The sequence below is a fragment of the Piliocolobus tephrosceles genome, chromosome 8 (genome assembly GCF_002776525.5).
Source record: "Piliocolobus tephrosceles isolate RC106 chromosome 8, ASM277652v3, whole genome shotgun sequence".
Taxonomy (NCBI): domain Eukaryota; kingdom Metazoa; phylum Chordata; class Mammalia; order Primates; family Cercopithecidae; genus Piliocolobus; species Piliocolobus tephrosceles.
The window spans coordinates 145,462,231-145,480,935 of record NC_045441.1 but is presented as its reverse complement, the minus strand read 5'-3'; the positions used below and the strand labels follow the sequence as shown (position 1 = coordinate 145,480,935).

At 46.6% G+C, this 18,705-nt stretch overlaps 1 protein-coding gene across 2 annotated transcripts in view; it reads right to left on the bottom strand.

Moving 5' to 3' along the window:
• Positions 1-14,869, bottom strand: part of UBE3C (ubiquitin protein ligase E3C) — a 139,620-nt gene extending 124,751 nt beyond the window's left edge. The window contains exon 1 of one of the 2 annotated variants that reach the window (XM_023225329.3): positions 14,445-14,869. In XM_023225329.3, the coding sequence (XP_023081097.1) occupies positions 14,445-14,510 (66 nt within the window). In that variant the 5' untranslated portion in view covers positions 14,511-14,869. The remainder of the gene's footprint in view (positions 1-14,444) is intronic. The other variant, XM_023225330.3, reaches the window with a different exon arrangement.
• Between the last annotated feature and the right edge of the window lie 3,836 nt (positions 14,870-18,705).

The following is an 18,705-nucleotide window of genomic DNA, read 5'->3' as shown; positions in this document are numbered from 1 at the left end:
TCCCAACACTTGGGGAAGCCAAGGTGGGAGGATCAACTGAGCTCAGTTCAAGACCAGCCTGGACAACATCGTGAGACTTTGACTCTGTTAAAAAAAAAAAATTAAAAAGAGAATTATGACTTTCCCATTACATGATCCAATAAAGAAAAGCCCAGAAAAGATGAACAGCTAAGTCACAGACAGTTGGTTCCAGAGTTAACTATTGTTTTTTCAAGGTTACACTTTCTACGATTTCATCTTTTGCAGTAAAGGGGTTTCACAGTAGCAAGATGTGATGTGAACTGTGCTAACTGCCAACAAACTAGTGTCTACTAACACATCTCTAAAATAATATTTAAAAAATTAAACAATTCTGTTTTGTTTTTGAGAACAAAACTTTCCCACTCTTTCACCCAGGCTGAAGTGAAGTGGTACGACCTCTGCTCACTGCGACCTCCGCTCCTCTGGGGTTCAAGCCATTCTCCTGTCTCAGCCTCCCGAGTAGCTGGGATTACAGGCGCCCGCCACCATGCCTGGCTAATTTTAGTATTTTTAGTAGAGACGGGGTTTCATCATGTTGGCCAGGCCGGTCTCAAACTCCTGACCTCAGGCAATCCACCCCCCTCGGACTCCCAAAGTGCTAGGATTACAGGCATGAGCCACCACGCCTGGCAAAAAATTAAACAATGTTAAAGCTGCATTGTAAGAAAAATTAGTTCCAAAAGATATAGGACTGTTGGAGCCACCTTCTCAGTGCCTGCAGGATGTGGTCCTCAACTTTCCAAGCAGTTACAGGAATGCACAAGTAAAGCAGGAGACAGAAGCAAGATGTGCAGGCAAGACAACCTGCCCAGACACGAGGGAGAGGCCTTACGGTATCCGGATAAACCACAGGCAGTGTTGTGGGTTTTGCTAAATTATTTGGACACTCTGGGCCTTGATTTCTTCCTCCACAGGACTCTAACACCTCTGCCTCACATAACAGAAGTCAAGATCAATGAGCACATACAAGAAAAGCGCCCTGCAGGAGAACAAATAATGAGTATCACAGCAAATCTAAATGTGACAAATAAGGAGAGAAACAAACATCCTTAAAAGAAAATGCCCTCTGCAGGTTTTAGGCCCTCATTGCTCTTCAGGCACAAGTGCGGGTGCTTCTCCGTTGATTTCCCTGGCTTCAGGCCTTGCCTCCCTAGAATCAAACACCCAAACTGCCCCCCACGCATCTCTAAAACCTAAGTCTCATTAATGTGCTTAAAACCCTTTAGCGGTTTTCCAGTCCTCCCTGAGTATGCCTTAGTGTGGCCTACAATGCCCCCCCAGCTCTGTCCCTGATTACCTTCCTCCCAGCTCTGTCCCTGACTACCTTCCTTTCAAGCCTTCTCTTCTACTTTGCCCACCCCCATTCTGGCCACAACCTGTAGCTGAACACCCCGTCTCCATGGCTGGACACCTTTGCCCATGCTGTCCCTCTAACTGGTGACAGGAATGTTAATATGTAAATAGTCCTAAGAATCCCACCCAGTCCAGCATACAAAAAATGATGGTTGCTTGGGGTTCTGGAAACAGGATACACACATGGTACTAGAACAGAAGGTAAACCAACTTCTGGGTACAAGGCTGTGCAGAAGCGTTTTCAGATGACAGCCACTTTTCTGTGATGCTCCACTGCTTCTCACTTCCCTCACCTCTCCTCCCCGTCATGACAGGGCTACCGCCTGCCCCACGGTTGTCATGGTGACAAACCAAGGACTGACTAACTCCAAAATCATTGACTCTCCTTGGTCCAACTGCATAGCCCCCTCTTCTCTCCAAGAGCAAATGGATTAAAAAGCTAAATGGTCTAAATCAGTGAATTTGCATTGTTACAAACAAATGACTCCTTATGGTTCTACTAGGCTTTTTTGAGGAAGATACTTAAAAGGCTTAATAGATAGTATTTCAGGCAGGGTAATGCAGGAACCTAAACATTTCCAAGCAGCATAAGGGAGAAGGTAAGAGTTCACAAGAAAAGACAGCACATGATCAGGAGGGCTCATCTAGAAAAATGGCATTTTAAGTCAGTTCTCTATTTGCTTGTTTTTTAAGCTGCTCCTAGTTTGCCAATTTCTTTGTTACATTTCCAAAGAGCTACACAATCTCCTCTGAGTGAACTCACATTCACCAAAATGTATGTTGACAATGCTTGCTTTTTAACTCACTGTGTTGTTATTTATGTAGCCAATAACTACTGATATAGAAGGAAAGAGGTAAGAAGGAAAATCACAATTTTTAACTAATAGGCTGAGACAGAAAACACAGCATATTTGTTTTGCAGTGCTAACATTTACGACTTAGCTAAAACTGAAGTTCCCTTCTACGGAGGCTTTAGGATTATTTCCACAAATGCTTTGCTATTGCTTCCCTTCAGGAGGTGGAGCCCGATTCCCCTCACCCCAAGAGTGGGCTGGACAAATTCACTATGACCAAATTCACAGTGCGTGGCTTTGAGACGGTCAGTCACCACAGGCTTTGCCCTTCCTCCCTGCTCTGTCTGGTCAGCAGCTTAGCGGGAAGCCAGCTGCCATGAGGACACGGTATCCCTAAGGAGCCCCGCAAGCGGCCGAGAACTGACTCTCCTGCCAACGGCCAGCACTAACTTCCAGGCTTGTGAATGGGCCAGCCCCGAAGTGGATCCAGATGCCTGCCTCATAGAACTGACCAAGGTAACAAAAATGTATTGCTTTAAGCTCTATTACACAGCAATAAGCAACGAGTATCTTTCTTTCATTCAGTGGAAATTAAGAAACTGGGAAAGTAGCTATCTTGACTGTTCAGATTAACATAATTTAAATGCAGACTGCAGGCCAGGGCGGTGGCTCAAGCCTGTAATCCCAGCACTGTGGGAGGCCGAGACGGGCGGATCACGAGGTCAGGAGTTCGAGACCATCCTGGCTAACACAGTGAAACCCCATCTCTACTAAAAAATACAAAAAGCTAGCCAGGCGAGGTGGTGGGCGCCTGTAGTCCCAGCTACTCGGGAGGCTGAGGCAGGAGAATGGCGTGAACCCAGGAGGCGGAGCTTGCAGTGAGCTGAGATCCGGCCACTGCACTCCAGCCCGGGCGACAGAGCGAGACTCCATCTCAAAAAAAAAAAAAGCAGACTGCAATACTGTTTTGTAATCTACTTATTTCCATTAACAAAAACTCATGTTCATAAATATAAGTATGCTAATAAATTAATGATAGACATTAATATACATCATGACCACTTTAAATGGCTGCACAGTATTTCACTGTATTGTTATATTAATGGTTATTTAACAAATGTCCCATATTTAGACATGCAGGCTGTTTCAGTATTTTTCAGTATTATAAGTAATGCCATAAAATCACCTTTCCCATGCGTCTTCTCCTAAGCATATTAGTTTACTAGAATAAATTTTTACATTTCTAAATGTAGAAATTTGTTCTGCTGGATCAGAGGGGATGTATCTTGTTAGACTTTTTTTTTTTGAGACAGAGTCTTGGCCTGTCACCCAGGCTGGAGGGCAGTGGTATGATCTCGGCTCACTGCAACCTCTGCCTGCCGGGATCAAGTGATTCTTCCGCCTCTGCCTCCCGAGTAGCTGGGATTACAGGTGGGTGCCACCACGCTCAGCTAATTTTTTGTATTTTTAGTAGAGATGGGGTTTCACCACATTGGCCAGGCTGGTCTGGAACTCCTGACCTCCACCTCCCAAAGTGCTCAGATTACAGGTGTGAGCCACCAGGCCCGGCCTTGTTAGACTCTTGATAAATCTGTTATAACCAACCCTAGGTGGGTTATGCCCAGTGTCTGTATGCTCTCAGCAGCAGCAGGCACTACTGCCTGTAATTTGACCACCACCAAAGGTGATGGGATATGGAAAGCATGGCTTCTCCTTCATGCTGACAAATGGTAAAGGGTGGCATTTGGAGGCCTGTAGAGAACAGAGGCATGCAGAAAGCAGGTGCTTTAAAGGCAGTATACAACACAGGTCACAGTCAAAGAATAAGATGCCCCACTTCCAAATTCCTAGGTGCCTACATTCTATAATAGAAGAATTAAAGAAAAGTCACAGAGGGAAGTTCCTTACAGCTTTTGCAAGAACTTTTTTTGAGGCTATTCTATGGTCTTATGAGACCATCTATTTTTTAACCTTTTAAAGATCCTAGCTGGCAATTCACACTGTAACTCAAGAAAATCAGCACACATTCAAGTGGTCAAAGCCAAGTAGGGGATATGATGAGGCAAGCCAGATGCCTAAGGCACAAATTTAAGGAGGCACTCACTCTCAGGGATGTGCCATGCAGAGTCAGCCTGTGCATGAACCTGACAGTGTCTCCTTAAATTTTGTATAGTACTTCACCCACTTCCTATACGCCCAGATTTAATGTCCAAAGAAAATGAGACAATTAGTCTCAAGTCTCACTCCTTCCATTCTGCTTGGTTTCTATTTTTAAAAATCGGCTCATTTCCTGGCCGGGCATAGTGGCTCACGCCTGTAATCCCAGCACTTTAGGAAGCTGAGGTGGGTGGATCACTTGAGGTCAGGAGTTCGAGACCAGACTGGTTAACACGGTGAAACCCCCGTCTTTACTAAAAATACAAAAATTAGCCGGGCACGGTGGCGGGTGCCTGTGATCCCAGCTACTCGGGAGGCAGAGGCAAGAGCATTGCTTGAACCTGGGAGGCAGAGGTTGCAGTGAGCCGAGATTGCGCCACTGCACTCCAGCCTGGGTGACAAGAGCAAAACTCTACCTCAAAAAACAAAAAAAGAGAACTCTTGACTTTATCTGTAGCAGGGAACTACAGTTTACTGCTCCTATATGTAAAGGATACAGCGTAACTGTATTCAAGGGAACAAATATAGTGTTGCTAAATACCAGTCCTGACAGTCAATCAACATTTTCAGAGCCAGTCTGGGGTTGGGTAGTGGCAAGCCTGGAGTTCCAGCTCCTCAGGAGGCTGAGGCAGGAGAATTGCTGGAGACTAGGAGTTTGAGGCTGCTGTGCACTACGATCATGCCTGTGAATAGCTACTGCACTCCAGCCTGGGGGACACAGTGAGGCCCTGTCTCTTAAACGGGGGAAAAAAAAAGAAAAAGAAAAAAAAGGAACTAATTTGATCTTAGAAAATATTGACTTTATTTGATGCCAGATCTGTAAGAAAAAGTTTTTATGTTCCACTGCAATGTATATGGAGCATTATACTAACACATGCATTACATGCATGCTTTTTAAAACAAAACAGCATAAAATGTTTTAAGTTAAAATATCCTAGGTAATCTAAGTAATCCCTTCAATTATATAATAGAGGGCAGTTTTACAAAGCTAAGCAATCAAGTTCTTATCATCTTAACAATCTAGACCTATCAAAGGGGAGGAGTTAAAACTAGAGTAAATGAGGTCAAGCACGGTGGCTCACATCTGTAATCCCAGCACTTTGGGAAGTTGAGGCAGGCAGACTACTTGAGGCCAGGAGTTCAAGGCCAGCATGGCCAGCATGGCCAACATGGCAAAACCCCATCTCTACTAAAAAATACAAGATAAATTAGCTGGGCAAGGTGGTGGCGCCTGTAATCCCAGCTACTCAGGAGGCTGAGACAGGAGAATCACTTGAATTCGGAAGATGGAGGTGGCAGTGAGATTGCACCACTGTACTCCAGGCACTCCAGCCTAGGAGACGGAGACTGTCTCAAAAAAACACAAAACAAAACAAAACAAAAAAAACCCTACAGTAATTGGTTTTGGTAGACCCTAGAGTGTCCTCATTCCATAAGGCCAGTAACACCCTAATACCAAACCAGACAAAGACATCACAGAAACACCACAAACTGATGTCCCTTATCAAAACAGATGCAAAAATCCTGAAGGAAATATCAACAAGCTCAATCTAACAATGTATACAAAGAATTATGCATCACAATCAAATGGAATTTATCCCAGATATGCAAGACAGGCTCAATATTCTAAAATGACTTAATGTGATCCATCATACCCACAGGCTGCAGAAGGAAAATCACATGTAACATTAACAGATACAGAAAAAGCATCTGACAAAACCCAACATTCATTCATGATAAAAACTCTGCAAACTAGGAATAGAGGGGAATTTCCCCAATATGATAAAGAATATCTACCAAAAGATCCACCAAATATCATACTTAATGATGAGAAACGCAAAGCTTCCCCACTAAAATTGAGAACAAGGCAAGTTTTCACCACTCCTTTTCAACTATAATCCTACCTAATGCAGTAAGACAATAAAATGCATTGCTTTCTGATGGTGTTAGAAAAGAAAAAAGAAAAAAAAAAGGCATACAGATCAGAAAGGAAGAAATAAAACTGTCTTTGGCTGCAAATGAAATGATTATCTGTGCAGAAAATTCCAAAGATCAACCAAAAAACCCCTCCTGGAACTAAGAAGTGGTTATAGCAAGATTTCAGGACATAAGGTTAATACACATGAAAGTCAACTGCTTCTCTACCAATAAGCAATGAACTGGAATTTGAAACTGAAACAACACCATTCACATTAGCACCTCCCAAAAATAAACACTTAGGTATAAATCTAACAAAACATGTATAAGGTATATATAAGGAAAATTATATAACCAATGAAAGAAAGAAAAGAACTAAACAAATTAAGAGATATTCCATATTCATGGATAGGAAGGCTCAACACTGTCAAGATTTTAGTTCTTCCCAACTTCATCTACCAATTCAACGCAATCCGAATCAAAATTCCAACAGGTTTTTTTTGTGTGTGTGTGAATATCAACAAACTGCCTCTTATGGAGAGGCAAAAGATCCAGAAGAGCCAACACAATACTAAAGAAGAAGGAAGTCGAAGGACTCACACTACCAGACTTCAGTGCTGCCTATGGTCGGGCGCGGTGGCTCACGCCTGTAACCCCAGCACTTTGGGAGGCTGAGGCAGGCAGATCACTTCAGGTCAGGAGTTCAAGACCAGCCTGGCCAACATGGTAAAATCTCGTTTCTACTAAAAATACAAAAATTAGCCAGGTATGGTGGCACATGCCCATAATCCCAGCTACTCAGGATGCTGAGGTAGAAGAATCACTTGAACCCAGAAAGCAGAGGTTGCAGTGAGCCAAGATCATACCACTGCACTCCAGCCTGGACAACAGGAGATTCCGTCTCAAATTTTAAGAAGGTTAGTACATACACTAAGTATTATACTTTACTATAAATCTGCAGTAATCAAGATGGTATGGTATTGACAAAAGAGAGAGAGATCAGTGGAGGAGAGAATAAAGCCATATAACAGAGTTTAGAAATGGACCCATAAAGGCCAGACACGGGGGCTCATGCCTGTAATCCCAGCACTTTGGGACGCCGAAATGGGCAGATTACGAGGTCAGGAGTTCGAGACCAGCCTGACCAACATGGTGAAACCTCGTCTCTACTAAAACTACAAAAAGTGGCCAGGTGTGATGGTGCACACCTGTAATCCTAGCTACTCGGGAGGCTGAGGCGGGAGCATTCCTTGAACCCAGGAGGCAGAGGTTGCAGAGAGCCGAGATTGCGCCACTGCACTCCAGCTCGGGAGACACAGCGAGACTCCGTCTCAAAAAAACAAAAGAGAAATAGATCCATAAAAATATAGCCAACTGATCTTTGACAAAGGAGCAAAGGCAGGCATTCAATGGAGTTGGGGAATGTCTTTTCAGAAATGGTGCTAACTGGACATCCACAAACAGAAAAACTTCAAAAATAAAAATCTAGACACAGATTTTATACCCTCCACAAAAATTAACTCAAAATGTATCAGAGACCTAAATGTAAAATACAAAATTATAAAACTACTAGAATATATGAGAAAATTTAGGTTACCTTGGCTTTGATAATGACTTTTTAGATACAATGCCAGAAGCAAGATCCATGAAAAAAACACTGGCGAGTTGGACTTCATTAAAATTCAATAGTTATCCAATGTCACATATGTACCACACAGATACAAGATGTAAATAACAAAGGAAACAGCGTACAGCTGAGAGGAGGTTTTGAGGACTCTATAGTTTCCCATCAATTATTCTGTAAACCTTAAACCACTCTAAAAAAAAAAAGCCTATTAATTGATAAAAAATAAAGTAAAAAGAAATGAGCTGTCAAGCCATGAAAAGAGCCTTAAATGCATATTACTCAGTGAAAGAAACCAATATGAAAAGATTATATAGTGTATGATTCCAACTATATGACATCGTGGAAGAGGCTAGAGTAGAAACAGTGAAAAGATCAGTGGCTGCCAGGGTTACAGGGATGGGAGGGACGGATGAATATGACAGCCATGAGAATTTCTTTCTTTTTTAAAACAGTGTCACTCTTGTCGCCTAGGCTGGAGTGCAATGGCGCAATTTCAGCTCACTGCAATCTCTGCCTCTCGGGTTCAAGCAATTCTCCTGCCTCAGCCTCCTGAGTAGCTGGGATTATAGGCACCTGCCACCACGCCCAGCTAATTTTTCTATTTTTAGTAGAGACAAGAGTTTCACCATGTTGGCCAGGCTAGTCTCTAACTCTTGACTCCAGGTGATCCACCCTCCTTGGCCTTCCAAAGTACCAGGCCTCCTCCTTCTTTTTTTTTTTTTTTTTTTGGAGACAGAGTCATGCTCTGTCACGCAGGCTGGAATGCAGTGGCACAATCCAGGCTCACTGCAACCTCCACCTCTGGGACTCAAGCAATTCCCCTGCCTCAGCCTCCCATGCCCAACTAATTTTTTGTATTTTTAGTAGAGACAGGGTTTCACCATGTTGGCCAGGCTGGTCTCAAACTCCTGACTGCCTGCCTCGGCCTCCTAAAGTGCTGGGATTACAGGTGTGAGCCACCACACTTGGCCAGCACTGAGAATTTCTAGGGCAATGACACTTTTCTACATAATGCTGTAAGGGTAGATACATGTCATCATATATTCGTCAAAACCTACACAAGGCACAACACACAGTGTGAACGTGAATGTACACTATGGACTTCAATTAATAATAACACATCAACATTGGTTTCTCCATTGTAACCAATGATCCACATTAATGCCAGATGCTAGTAATAGAGAAAAGTGAGGTGAGGGCAACTAGGCATATGGGAACCCTACCCTCTGCTTGACTGTAAACCTGAAAGTGCTCTAAAACATAACCTATTTTTTTTTTTTAAAAGCACTGGACAAACATTAAAGTGATCTTAATTCTACTCCCACTATTGTCAGAACTATCTACAAAAAGTTACAAATTTTCAATTCCTCTGGTCTACAAACTTTTCTATATCCATATCCATCCCTAGCTTCTTTAAGTCTCAAAATCCTTCCCATTGCCCGCTCACACTCAGTTCTCCCCACTCTCAGGTATTCTCCAAGACTCTGAAAGTTATGCCACTCTGTCTTCCCTACATTTTTAACATCCCCACTTCCCAGTCTATAAACTTGTTTCCCCCGTCCCCCAAAACAAACAAAACTCTTCCCAAGACCCCGAATTTCCCTTTATCATCCAATCTTCTGGTTCTTTTCAAAAAAGGTCTACCCTGTTGCCTCGCCCCTGCCTTATTTTTTAAGAGATGGGGTCATGCTGTGTTGCCTAGGCTGGGGTGCTATGGCATGATCACAGCTCACTGCAGCCTTGAACTCCCGCACGCCAGCGATCCTCCCGCCTCAGGCTTCGGTGTGGCGGATTACAGGCATGTGCCACAGCATCCGGCCTGTGGTCGGCCCTGTTTCTGACTTTCCATCTGCTCTTCAATGTGCTATGCTCTTGACTTCCAACTCTGACTACCCTACAGAATATGCTCAAATCACCCAATTCTTCCCAACTCCGCAGTCAGTGGACCCTGTGTCTGTGCAGCACTTGGCATTGCCTGTCACTCCTCCCTCCTTGAGATTCACTCCCCGGACGCCGCTGTCCTCCACTCTAGGAGGTGTGACTCTTTTGTAAGCCCTGCCCCCAACCCCCACACGAATTCAATGTTGCAGTACCTCACGCGTCCCACCCTGTCCCAAACTCCAAGCCCTCTTAGGGAACTGTGTTCTAAGCCACCAGTCTGTTGATAACCCCAAATCTGCATCTCTAGCCCAGACTGCTTCCTGGGTCTGTCCCACAGGAACCCAGGTATTCCGTCAACAACCACTCCCTGCCTCTTGAAGAATCTACCCCGCTCACAGGTGCACCTAGACTGCTCCATTTGAACCCAGCCTCCAAGACCCCCTCAGACTGCGCTTCTCAGCTGGAAACATGACCCAGGCCAATCAGACTGTCCTCTCCTGAAAACTGGCAATTATGATCAAACTTTCTTGACGCTTAAGCTAGGAAACCATGTGTGTGAAATGGAGAAAGCCAGTCTGCAGAGCCAGGAATGAAGGAGACAAAGAAGGGAGTGCACCCAGCTCCCGGAGAAGGACAAGCAACGCCTGTGGTGGTGATACCTGCTATCTGGGTGTTTCAGACCTTTCTATTCTGTCAGACACACCTATCCTTTCATAAACTGGTTTTTGTTTCTTTTTGTTTTGCCTACTAAGCCAGTTTTAGTCCATTTCTGTACTTAAAATCAGATGACCCCAAGATATTCTTCTATACACTACCAAGAAAAACATACCACCAATTAAACTGTATCATGCTATCAGTGTGTATCCTGATGTCAGAAATATTTAAAGGTAGAAATCAGTGTGACTTAAAAAATTAAATTTCAGGCTGAGCATGGTGGCTCACACCTGTAATCACAGCACTTTGGGAGGCCGAGGCAGGCGGATCACCTGAGGTCAGGGCCAGCTTGACCAACATGGAGAAACCCCATCTCTACTAAAAATACAAAATTAGCCGGGCGTGGTGGCGCATGCCTGTAAACCCAGCTACTCGGGAGGCTGGGGCAGGAGAAACATTTGAACCTAGGAGGCGGAGGTTTGCAGTGAGCTGAGATCCAGCCATTGCACTCCAGCCTGGGCAACACTGCACTCCAGCATGAGCGAAACTCCGTTTCAAAAAAAACAAAACAAAACAAAACAAAAATTCAACTTTTATTTTAGATTCAGGGGGTACCTATGCAGGTTTGTTACAAGAATATACTGCACGACGCTGAGGTTTGGGGTACCAAGGACCCCATCACCCGGGGGTGAGTCTAGTAACCAACAGGTAGTTCCCCAGCCTTTCCCTGTCCCTCTTTTTCCTCCTCTAGTAGTCCCTGGTGTCTATCGTCCCATCTCCATGTCCATGTGTAATCAATATGCAGCTCCCCAAAGTGACTTTGAATCAATGGAATCCAATCTACACCTACTCCACACACCCCTACTCCACACACCTGGAATGCCTTCTTGTCTTCCACCCATCCGAATTACACCCATCCTTCAGGACTAAGCTCCAAACAACTTTACTTTTTCTGAATCAGGATCAAGGGAAATTTAGAATGTAGCGATTACTCTCTATTGTTATTTAATTTTTAATTGCTTAAGTCTTATCTGCCCAGCAAGATTATAAACTTCTTCAAGCCAGGCTTGTTGTACAGAGATCTATACAAATAAGAAGTACTAAAAGTATTTAACTTGAAAAAAGAAAAAGGTTATTCGAAAGATACTAACTACTCCATTTTCCACTAAGCTCCAGAAAGGGAAGATTTCAAATAATAATTTAAGACATGAGAAAAGAGTAACTATAACTTCTCACTTTTCCAACAAGGGAAGGGACTTATGTAGCAGTCAAAGAGAATTCAGGAAAATAAGCATATGTAGGTGCTCAACGTAATTAGTTGTCAGGAAACAAAATTAAAACCACAAAGAAACTACATCCTCACTAAAATAAAAGGGCTTGCAATATCAAATGTTGGCAAAGATGTGGAAACCTGGACACCTTCAGATGCTGTAGACATGCGACGTGGGGAAACTGTGGCAGTGGTGTGCACAACAGCTGAACATACATTTAACCTAGGACCCAGCATAAGAGTATTGGGTGCACCAAAAGGCACACACGCCAAATGCCTGTAAGAAAATAGAATAAACCACGGTGCGTTCACACAAAGGGCAATGCCGTGCACCGAGGCAGATGGAATCCGCCTCTAAGACAGAAGCCGAGCCAAAGAAGCCAGGCACAAAGGACAAGTGGCGAGTGGCTCCATGACCCTGAAGTTCAACAGGTAACGCTACTACAGTAACGGAGGTCAGGAGGACAGTCACCTTTGTGGGGCTGGAATACAGACACGCCCGGCATAATGACCTTTCGGTCTGTCAACAGACCACATACACACCGTGGTACCATAAGATTATAATTTGTGTTTTTACTGTATCTATGTTTGGATGCACAAATATTCACTATTGCATTAAGAGTTGCCTACAGTATTCAGTACAGAAACACGCTGTCCAGGTGTGTAGCACAGGAGCAACTGGCTGTACCAAGCCGCTAGGTGTGTAGCGGGCAACACCATCTAGGTGTGTGTTAAGTGCACTCTGATGGTCCCACAACAACCAATTGGCCTAGTGACAGTGTCCCCCTCTGTAAGTCACACATGACTGTAATTAAAGGGTGAGAGTGCAAGGGAGCCTCTGGAATGCTGGGAATGGTCTTCCTTTGACGTGAGCGGTATTCCATCTACCGGAGAGTGTCCATATGCAAAAATCCTTCGAGCTGTACATACAGCTGGGTCCCCACCCAGATTCCTTAACCAGGCCAGGGCACCCATGCCCCAGCTGCTGCCAGTTCCTACTAAGGACTCTTTACTGCCACTCTCTCCCAGAAGAATGGCCCTCGGCTCAGGGTCAGCAGTGCCACACTCCCACCCTCATCCTGGAGGGGGGGCAGCCACCAACCCTTCTGCCGCAATTAGGGCCAATTGTGGCAAGCTCCTGGCGAGATGGGGCTAAAGCTAGCCTCCAGCTGAGACGCCTTTCCCTTCCCTACCCAGCTTCCCTCACGCCCTTCCTCTTCAATTTCACTTGCACAAGGATCTCCTTAGTGCTTGTGAACCTGACTGTATCTTACGTTATACCCCAATAAAAAGTGTTCTGTTTTTAAAGGGGTGATTGTTTCACACAGCTCAGGGTATCTTCCTTCGAGATTCTGATCAACAGATAAGAAACCTCACTCCCTCAGAGCAGAGATGCACTCCTTGGTGAATAGGGACCAACATCCATGGCCCGTGGGGTGTTCCTGCCTGCAACAGAGGCCGCGCGGCGCTGTGAAAATGGCATGGAGTCTCAGGTGGTCTGCCACTAGCTTGCTGTGCGAATGCGCACTCGTTCAAATGCTCTGCAGCTCACCTTCCCAACTTGAAAGCAAGGAGATTTGGTCCAGAGATTCTCGGAAGTCTCTTCTAACTGGAGAAATCCTTTGATCTCTTAAGAAATTTTCATTAACGTGGAAGCCCCTAGGTGCTACCACGCCCACCCTGTAACCGCACAGTACTTAGTTCTGTAGCACAGCGACTTGCAAGCAATCACCATCACACAAACCTCAAAGCTTAAAAAGATCAGCACACTTCTCTCCCAACTCTTTACCTAGGTTCCCTTCTACCCTCAGAAACTACCAAACACAGCACCACAGCACAATCTTAACAGCAGTTCCTCCTTGGCCTGCCAGCATCCACTCCGCGTTACGCGCCTACCTGGTGGTTGTGATGTACAGAATATACTGACAAACAAGAAAAACTAGGTGGAGCAATTTAAAGAACATTTCAGAAATGATGGGAAGGGGTGGGAAGGGAGGGGCGGGAGGAAGACCACACAGCACTCAAAAGACTTAGCGGTTCCAGTGAACCAACCGATGTCCGTCTTCAGGGACAGACAGGGGAGATTCTAGACTAGAACAGCGGCGTCATGGTTTGCCTACCCTTATCCTAAACAATGACCATGCGAACAACTTATGGCCTATCACAACAGATACAAGTCCGGAGTCTCTCCACAGTTTCCGGGAGGCTGGTAGCGAATAACTGCCCTGGTCTTGGATTCAAACACGTGGCTATCCATGAGGCGTTCTGCCTCCACTTCAGAGATTATCGACATCAGCAAATGCGTGCCGTTCACCTTCTACAACCGAAAACGCCCTTCAGGTGGCATTCGAAAAGCAACCACTCCCTGATGCCATGCGGGAGCGAGCATGGAAAGCCCCATTTCTGAAAGGAAACACCCAGAAAGGGTAAGTTCACCTTGGGGGACACAAAGCGTGCCAGGGTTCACCGGCCGCCTGCATGGAACGGAGCCACGGCCAGCGCGCCCGGGTCCCGAAGCGCAGCGGACAGGCAAGACCCCCACGGGCGCGGCCTCGAGTTCCAGCCAGGGAGGCCCCGAGTCCAGCCCTAAGTCCCAGCCAGAGTCCTGGCCCCAAGTCTCGGCCCCGAGTCCAACCCCAAGTCCCTGCTGGGGCTGACCCGAGATCCGGCGAGGAAGCCCCGAGTCCCGGCCAGGGAGGCCCCGAGTCCAGCCCCGAGCCCCGGCCGCGCAGGTCCCGAGCCGAGGGAGCCCCGCCAACCCGGCCCTCACCTTCCTGCTCGCGCCGCCAAGAGACACCTTGGGCCGCGTCTTGAAGTCGCCTTCGAAGCTGAACATCCTGGCAGCCTAGCCCATGTGCGGACGCCGCCGCCGCGGAAGCAGCCGGGCGGGCGGGGCACGGGGCGGACTGGGAGGCTCTCGGCGCCCGCCCGCCCGGCCCAGGGCAGCGAGGACGCGGCGGCCGGGAGGCGACCCGAGCCCGCCCCCGGGCTGTACCCTCCCAGCCCTGCCCTGGGGCGGGAGGGGCGGCAACACTAGAGGGGCGGCCCTGCCTTGCCTGCCCCTCATCCACGCCGGCCACTGCTCCGGCCGCTGCAGGGGCGCCTAGCGGGCAGCAAACCCGGCGCTTGCACCTGGAACTGCCGCCTCGGGAGGGAAGATGGCGGTCAGCCGTCACTGCGTGCGCGGCCCTGCAGACGTGCGCGCGTCCGCCATCGACGGCACGGCGCTCTTCCCGGCGACTCCGCCAGCGTGCGCGGCCCCGCAAGGCGCGCTGGAGCCTGGGGAGGAGGGCAGTGACCTGGGCACGCGGCGGAGTGGGCGGGGCCTGGTGCGTGCGGAGGGCGCGGCGGGGGGCGGGGCGGGGTGAGGGAGGTTTTGGGTAGGGGGCGGGATACAGGGAAGGCGGAGTGCGAGGCGTGGGCCGGGGTGGGGTGCAGGGCAGGGTGCGTGGTGCAGGGTGGGGTGCAGGGGCCGGCACCCGGAGCGGCCTGGGAGCGGCCAATCTGGTGCCAGACTCGAGTGAGTGAAGCGGGAAAGGAGCAGCTAGGCCCAGCCCGTCTGTTTACACCCCACCTGTTCTATGTCAATGACACGCACAGACGGACGTAAATATTTACCATGTACACAGACATGCGCAGATTTGCCTCATACATACACAGCACACATATGCATCAATATATACACACAGCATCGATACATATCAATATGTATCATGTACACATACCTGTGTATGCAGAAATATGCTCCTAAACTTACCATGGGGATTTGTCCTGATAAACCCATCGTAAGATGAAAATATTGTAAGTTGAAAATGTATTTAATACTACAATAAACCCATCACAAAGTCAGGAAACTGTGAGTTGAGCCATTTTAAGTTGGGGACCACCTATACATAAACATGTGTCTTGTTATATGTATACATAATCTCTCATATACATGTGCATATACATATATTTCATACACAATTGAAGCCAATTTCTAAAAATTGATTTTGGGTTGTATACAAGGTATGCAACATGATTTCACAGACACATTGTGAAATGACTACCCTCTTTGTGTTTGTTTGTGAGGGTAAAATTACTCTTGGCAAAATTTCAACACACAGTACGATATCATCTACGGTCCTCCTGCGGCTGAGCACGGTGGCTCACGTCGGTAATCCCAGCACTCTGGGAGGCCAAGGCAGGTGGATCACCTGAGGTCAGAAGTTCGAGACCAGTCTGGCTAACATGGTGAAACCCTATCTCTACCGAAAATATAAAAATTAGGCCGGCATGGTGGTGCGCACCTGTAGTCCAAGCTACTCTGGAGGCTGAGGCAGGAGAATCGCTTGAACCTGGGAGGCAGAGGTTGCAGTGAGCCGAGATCACGTTATTGCACTCCAGCCTGGGTGACAAAGCAAGACTCCATCTCAAAAAAAAAAAAAAAGAAAAAAAGAAATACAGTCCTGGCACCGCCTGTAATCACAGCACTTTGGGAGGCCGAGGCAGGTGGATCACCTGAGGTCAGGAGTTTGAGACCAGCCTTGCCAACATGGGGAAACCCCCTCTCTACTAAAAATACAAAAATTAGCTGGGCGTGGTGGCATGTTTATGTATAGGTGGTCCCCAACTTAAAGTTCTTAAACTTCTAGCCACTTGGGAGGCTGAGACAAGAGACTCGCTTGAGTCCACAAGGCAGAGGTTGCAATGAGCTGAGATCCTGCCACTGTACTCCAGCCTGGGTGACAGAGTGAGACTCTGTCTCAAAAAATAAAAATAAGTAATAATAATAATAAATAGTCCTCCTGTGAATATTAGATCTATGGGCATATTTATGCTACATAACTGCAAGTTTGTGTCCTTTTACATATCTCTCCCCATTTTCCCCAGCCCCAGGGAGCATCACCCTACTCTCTGTTTCTAGATAGGATTTGACTGTTGGATTCTATGTGTAAGTGAGCTCATCAGTATCTTTCTCTCTGTGTCTCACGTATTTCACTTGGCATCATGTCCTCCAGGTTCATACATGTAGCCAATGACAGGAGTTCTTTCTGTATCTTGCTGTTATGAATAATGTTGCAATGAACTGAGAGGAGCTCCAGAAGAAACAATTTCATTTCCTGTAGAGATATAACCAGCAGAGGGATCGCTGAGTCATGTGGTAGTTCTAGTTTTCGTTTTTTGAGGAAACTCCATACCGTTTGCCAAAATGGTTATACCTCCAACGATGGGCAAAGGTTTCTATTTGCCCACACCCTCACCAACACTTGTCTTTTGGATAATGGCCATGCTAATACTGTGAGGTGATATTTCATCGTGGTTTTGTTTTGCATTTCCTTGATGGTTACTGATCATGAGCACCTTTTCATTACCTCTTGGCCATTTTTATGTCTATTTGGAAAAATTCAGACCCTTTGCTTGCTTTTTAATTGGGAAAACCCAACTTTTAAAACTAACATTGGCCAGGCGCGGTGGCTCACGCCTGTAATCCCAGCACTTTGGGAGGCCGAGGTGGGCAGATCACAAGGTCAGGAGATCGAGACCACGGTGAAACCCCATCTCTACTAAAAATACAAAAAAACTAGCCGGGTGAGGTGGCGGGCACCTGTAGTCCCAGCTACTCAGGAGGCTGAGGCAGGAGAATGGTGTAAACCCAGGAGGCGGAGCTTGCAGTGAGCCGAGATCGCGCCACTGCACTCCAGCCTGGGCCACAGAGCGAGACTCCGTCTCAAAAAAAAAAAAAAAAAAAAACACCTAATATTTGTCGTTACCATGTGGAATGCACTGTTTTGGGTTTTTTTTAAATCTCTTTATTTTATTATTATTTTTTTGAGACAGGGTTTCACTCTGTTGCCCAGGCTGGAGTGCCGTGGTGCGATCACAGCTCACTGCAGCCTCAACCTCCTGTGCTCAAGCAATTCTCCCACCTCAGCCTCCCAAATGGCTGGACTGCAGGTGTGTGCCAGCAGCCTGGCTATTTTTTTCCCCCCTACTTCTTGCATAGGTGGGTCTTATTATGTTGCCCAGGCTGGTCTCGGATTCCTGGGCTCAAGAGATCCTCCTGCCTTGGCCTCCCAAAGTGCTGGGATTATAGGCATGAGCCACTGCACCCGGCCGTTGTCTTCCTCTTCTTTTTAATGCTAGATGCAAAGCACTAAATACGTTTCACAACCTACTAATGGGTCTCAGCTCACAGTTTGAAAAATTCTGCCATGTAAATTAAATGTAGATAGATAGATGGTTAGAAAGATATACAAACACTCTACTGTTGTCTGAATGTTGGTGTCTCCCCAAAATCATAGTTTGAAACTTAGTCCCATGGCCGGGCGCGGTGGCTCAAGCCTGTAATCCCAGCACTTTGGGAGGCCGAGACGGGCGGATCACGAGGTCAGGAGATCGAGACCATCCTGGCTAACACAGTGAAACCCCGTCTCTACTAAAAAATACAAAAAACTAGCCGGGCGAGGTGGCGGGCACCTGTAGTCCCAGCTACTTGGGAGGCTGAGGCAGGAGAATGGCGTAAACCCGGGAGGCGGAGCTTGCAGTGAGCTGAGATCCGGCCACTGCACTCCAGCCTGGGCGACAGAGCGAGACTCCGTCTCAAAAAAAAAAAAGAAACTTAGTCCCCGATGTGATCATATTAAGAGGAGGGGCCATTAGGAAGTCTTAAAGCATGAGGCTCCACCCCCATGAAGGAAATCAGTGCCCAAGGCAGCCTGTTTGTCCCGTCTGCCATGTGGAGACACAGCAAGAAGGCACCATCCATGAAGCAGAGTCCTCAGACACAGAATGTGGGGTACCTTGATCTTGGACTTCCCAGATTCCAGAGCTGTGAGAAATACATTTCTGTTGTCCAAAAATTACCCAGGCTAAGGCATTTTGTTATAGCAACCCAAATAGAATAGGCACCCACACCCAGACACAAATGTGTGTACGTAAATATATATGTGAACAAGGTCACGGTTCATATATATGAATATATATATATATATATATATATATATATATAAGTGTGGTCTGTTTCCACACTCAGCCCAGGGTGGACATGT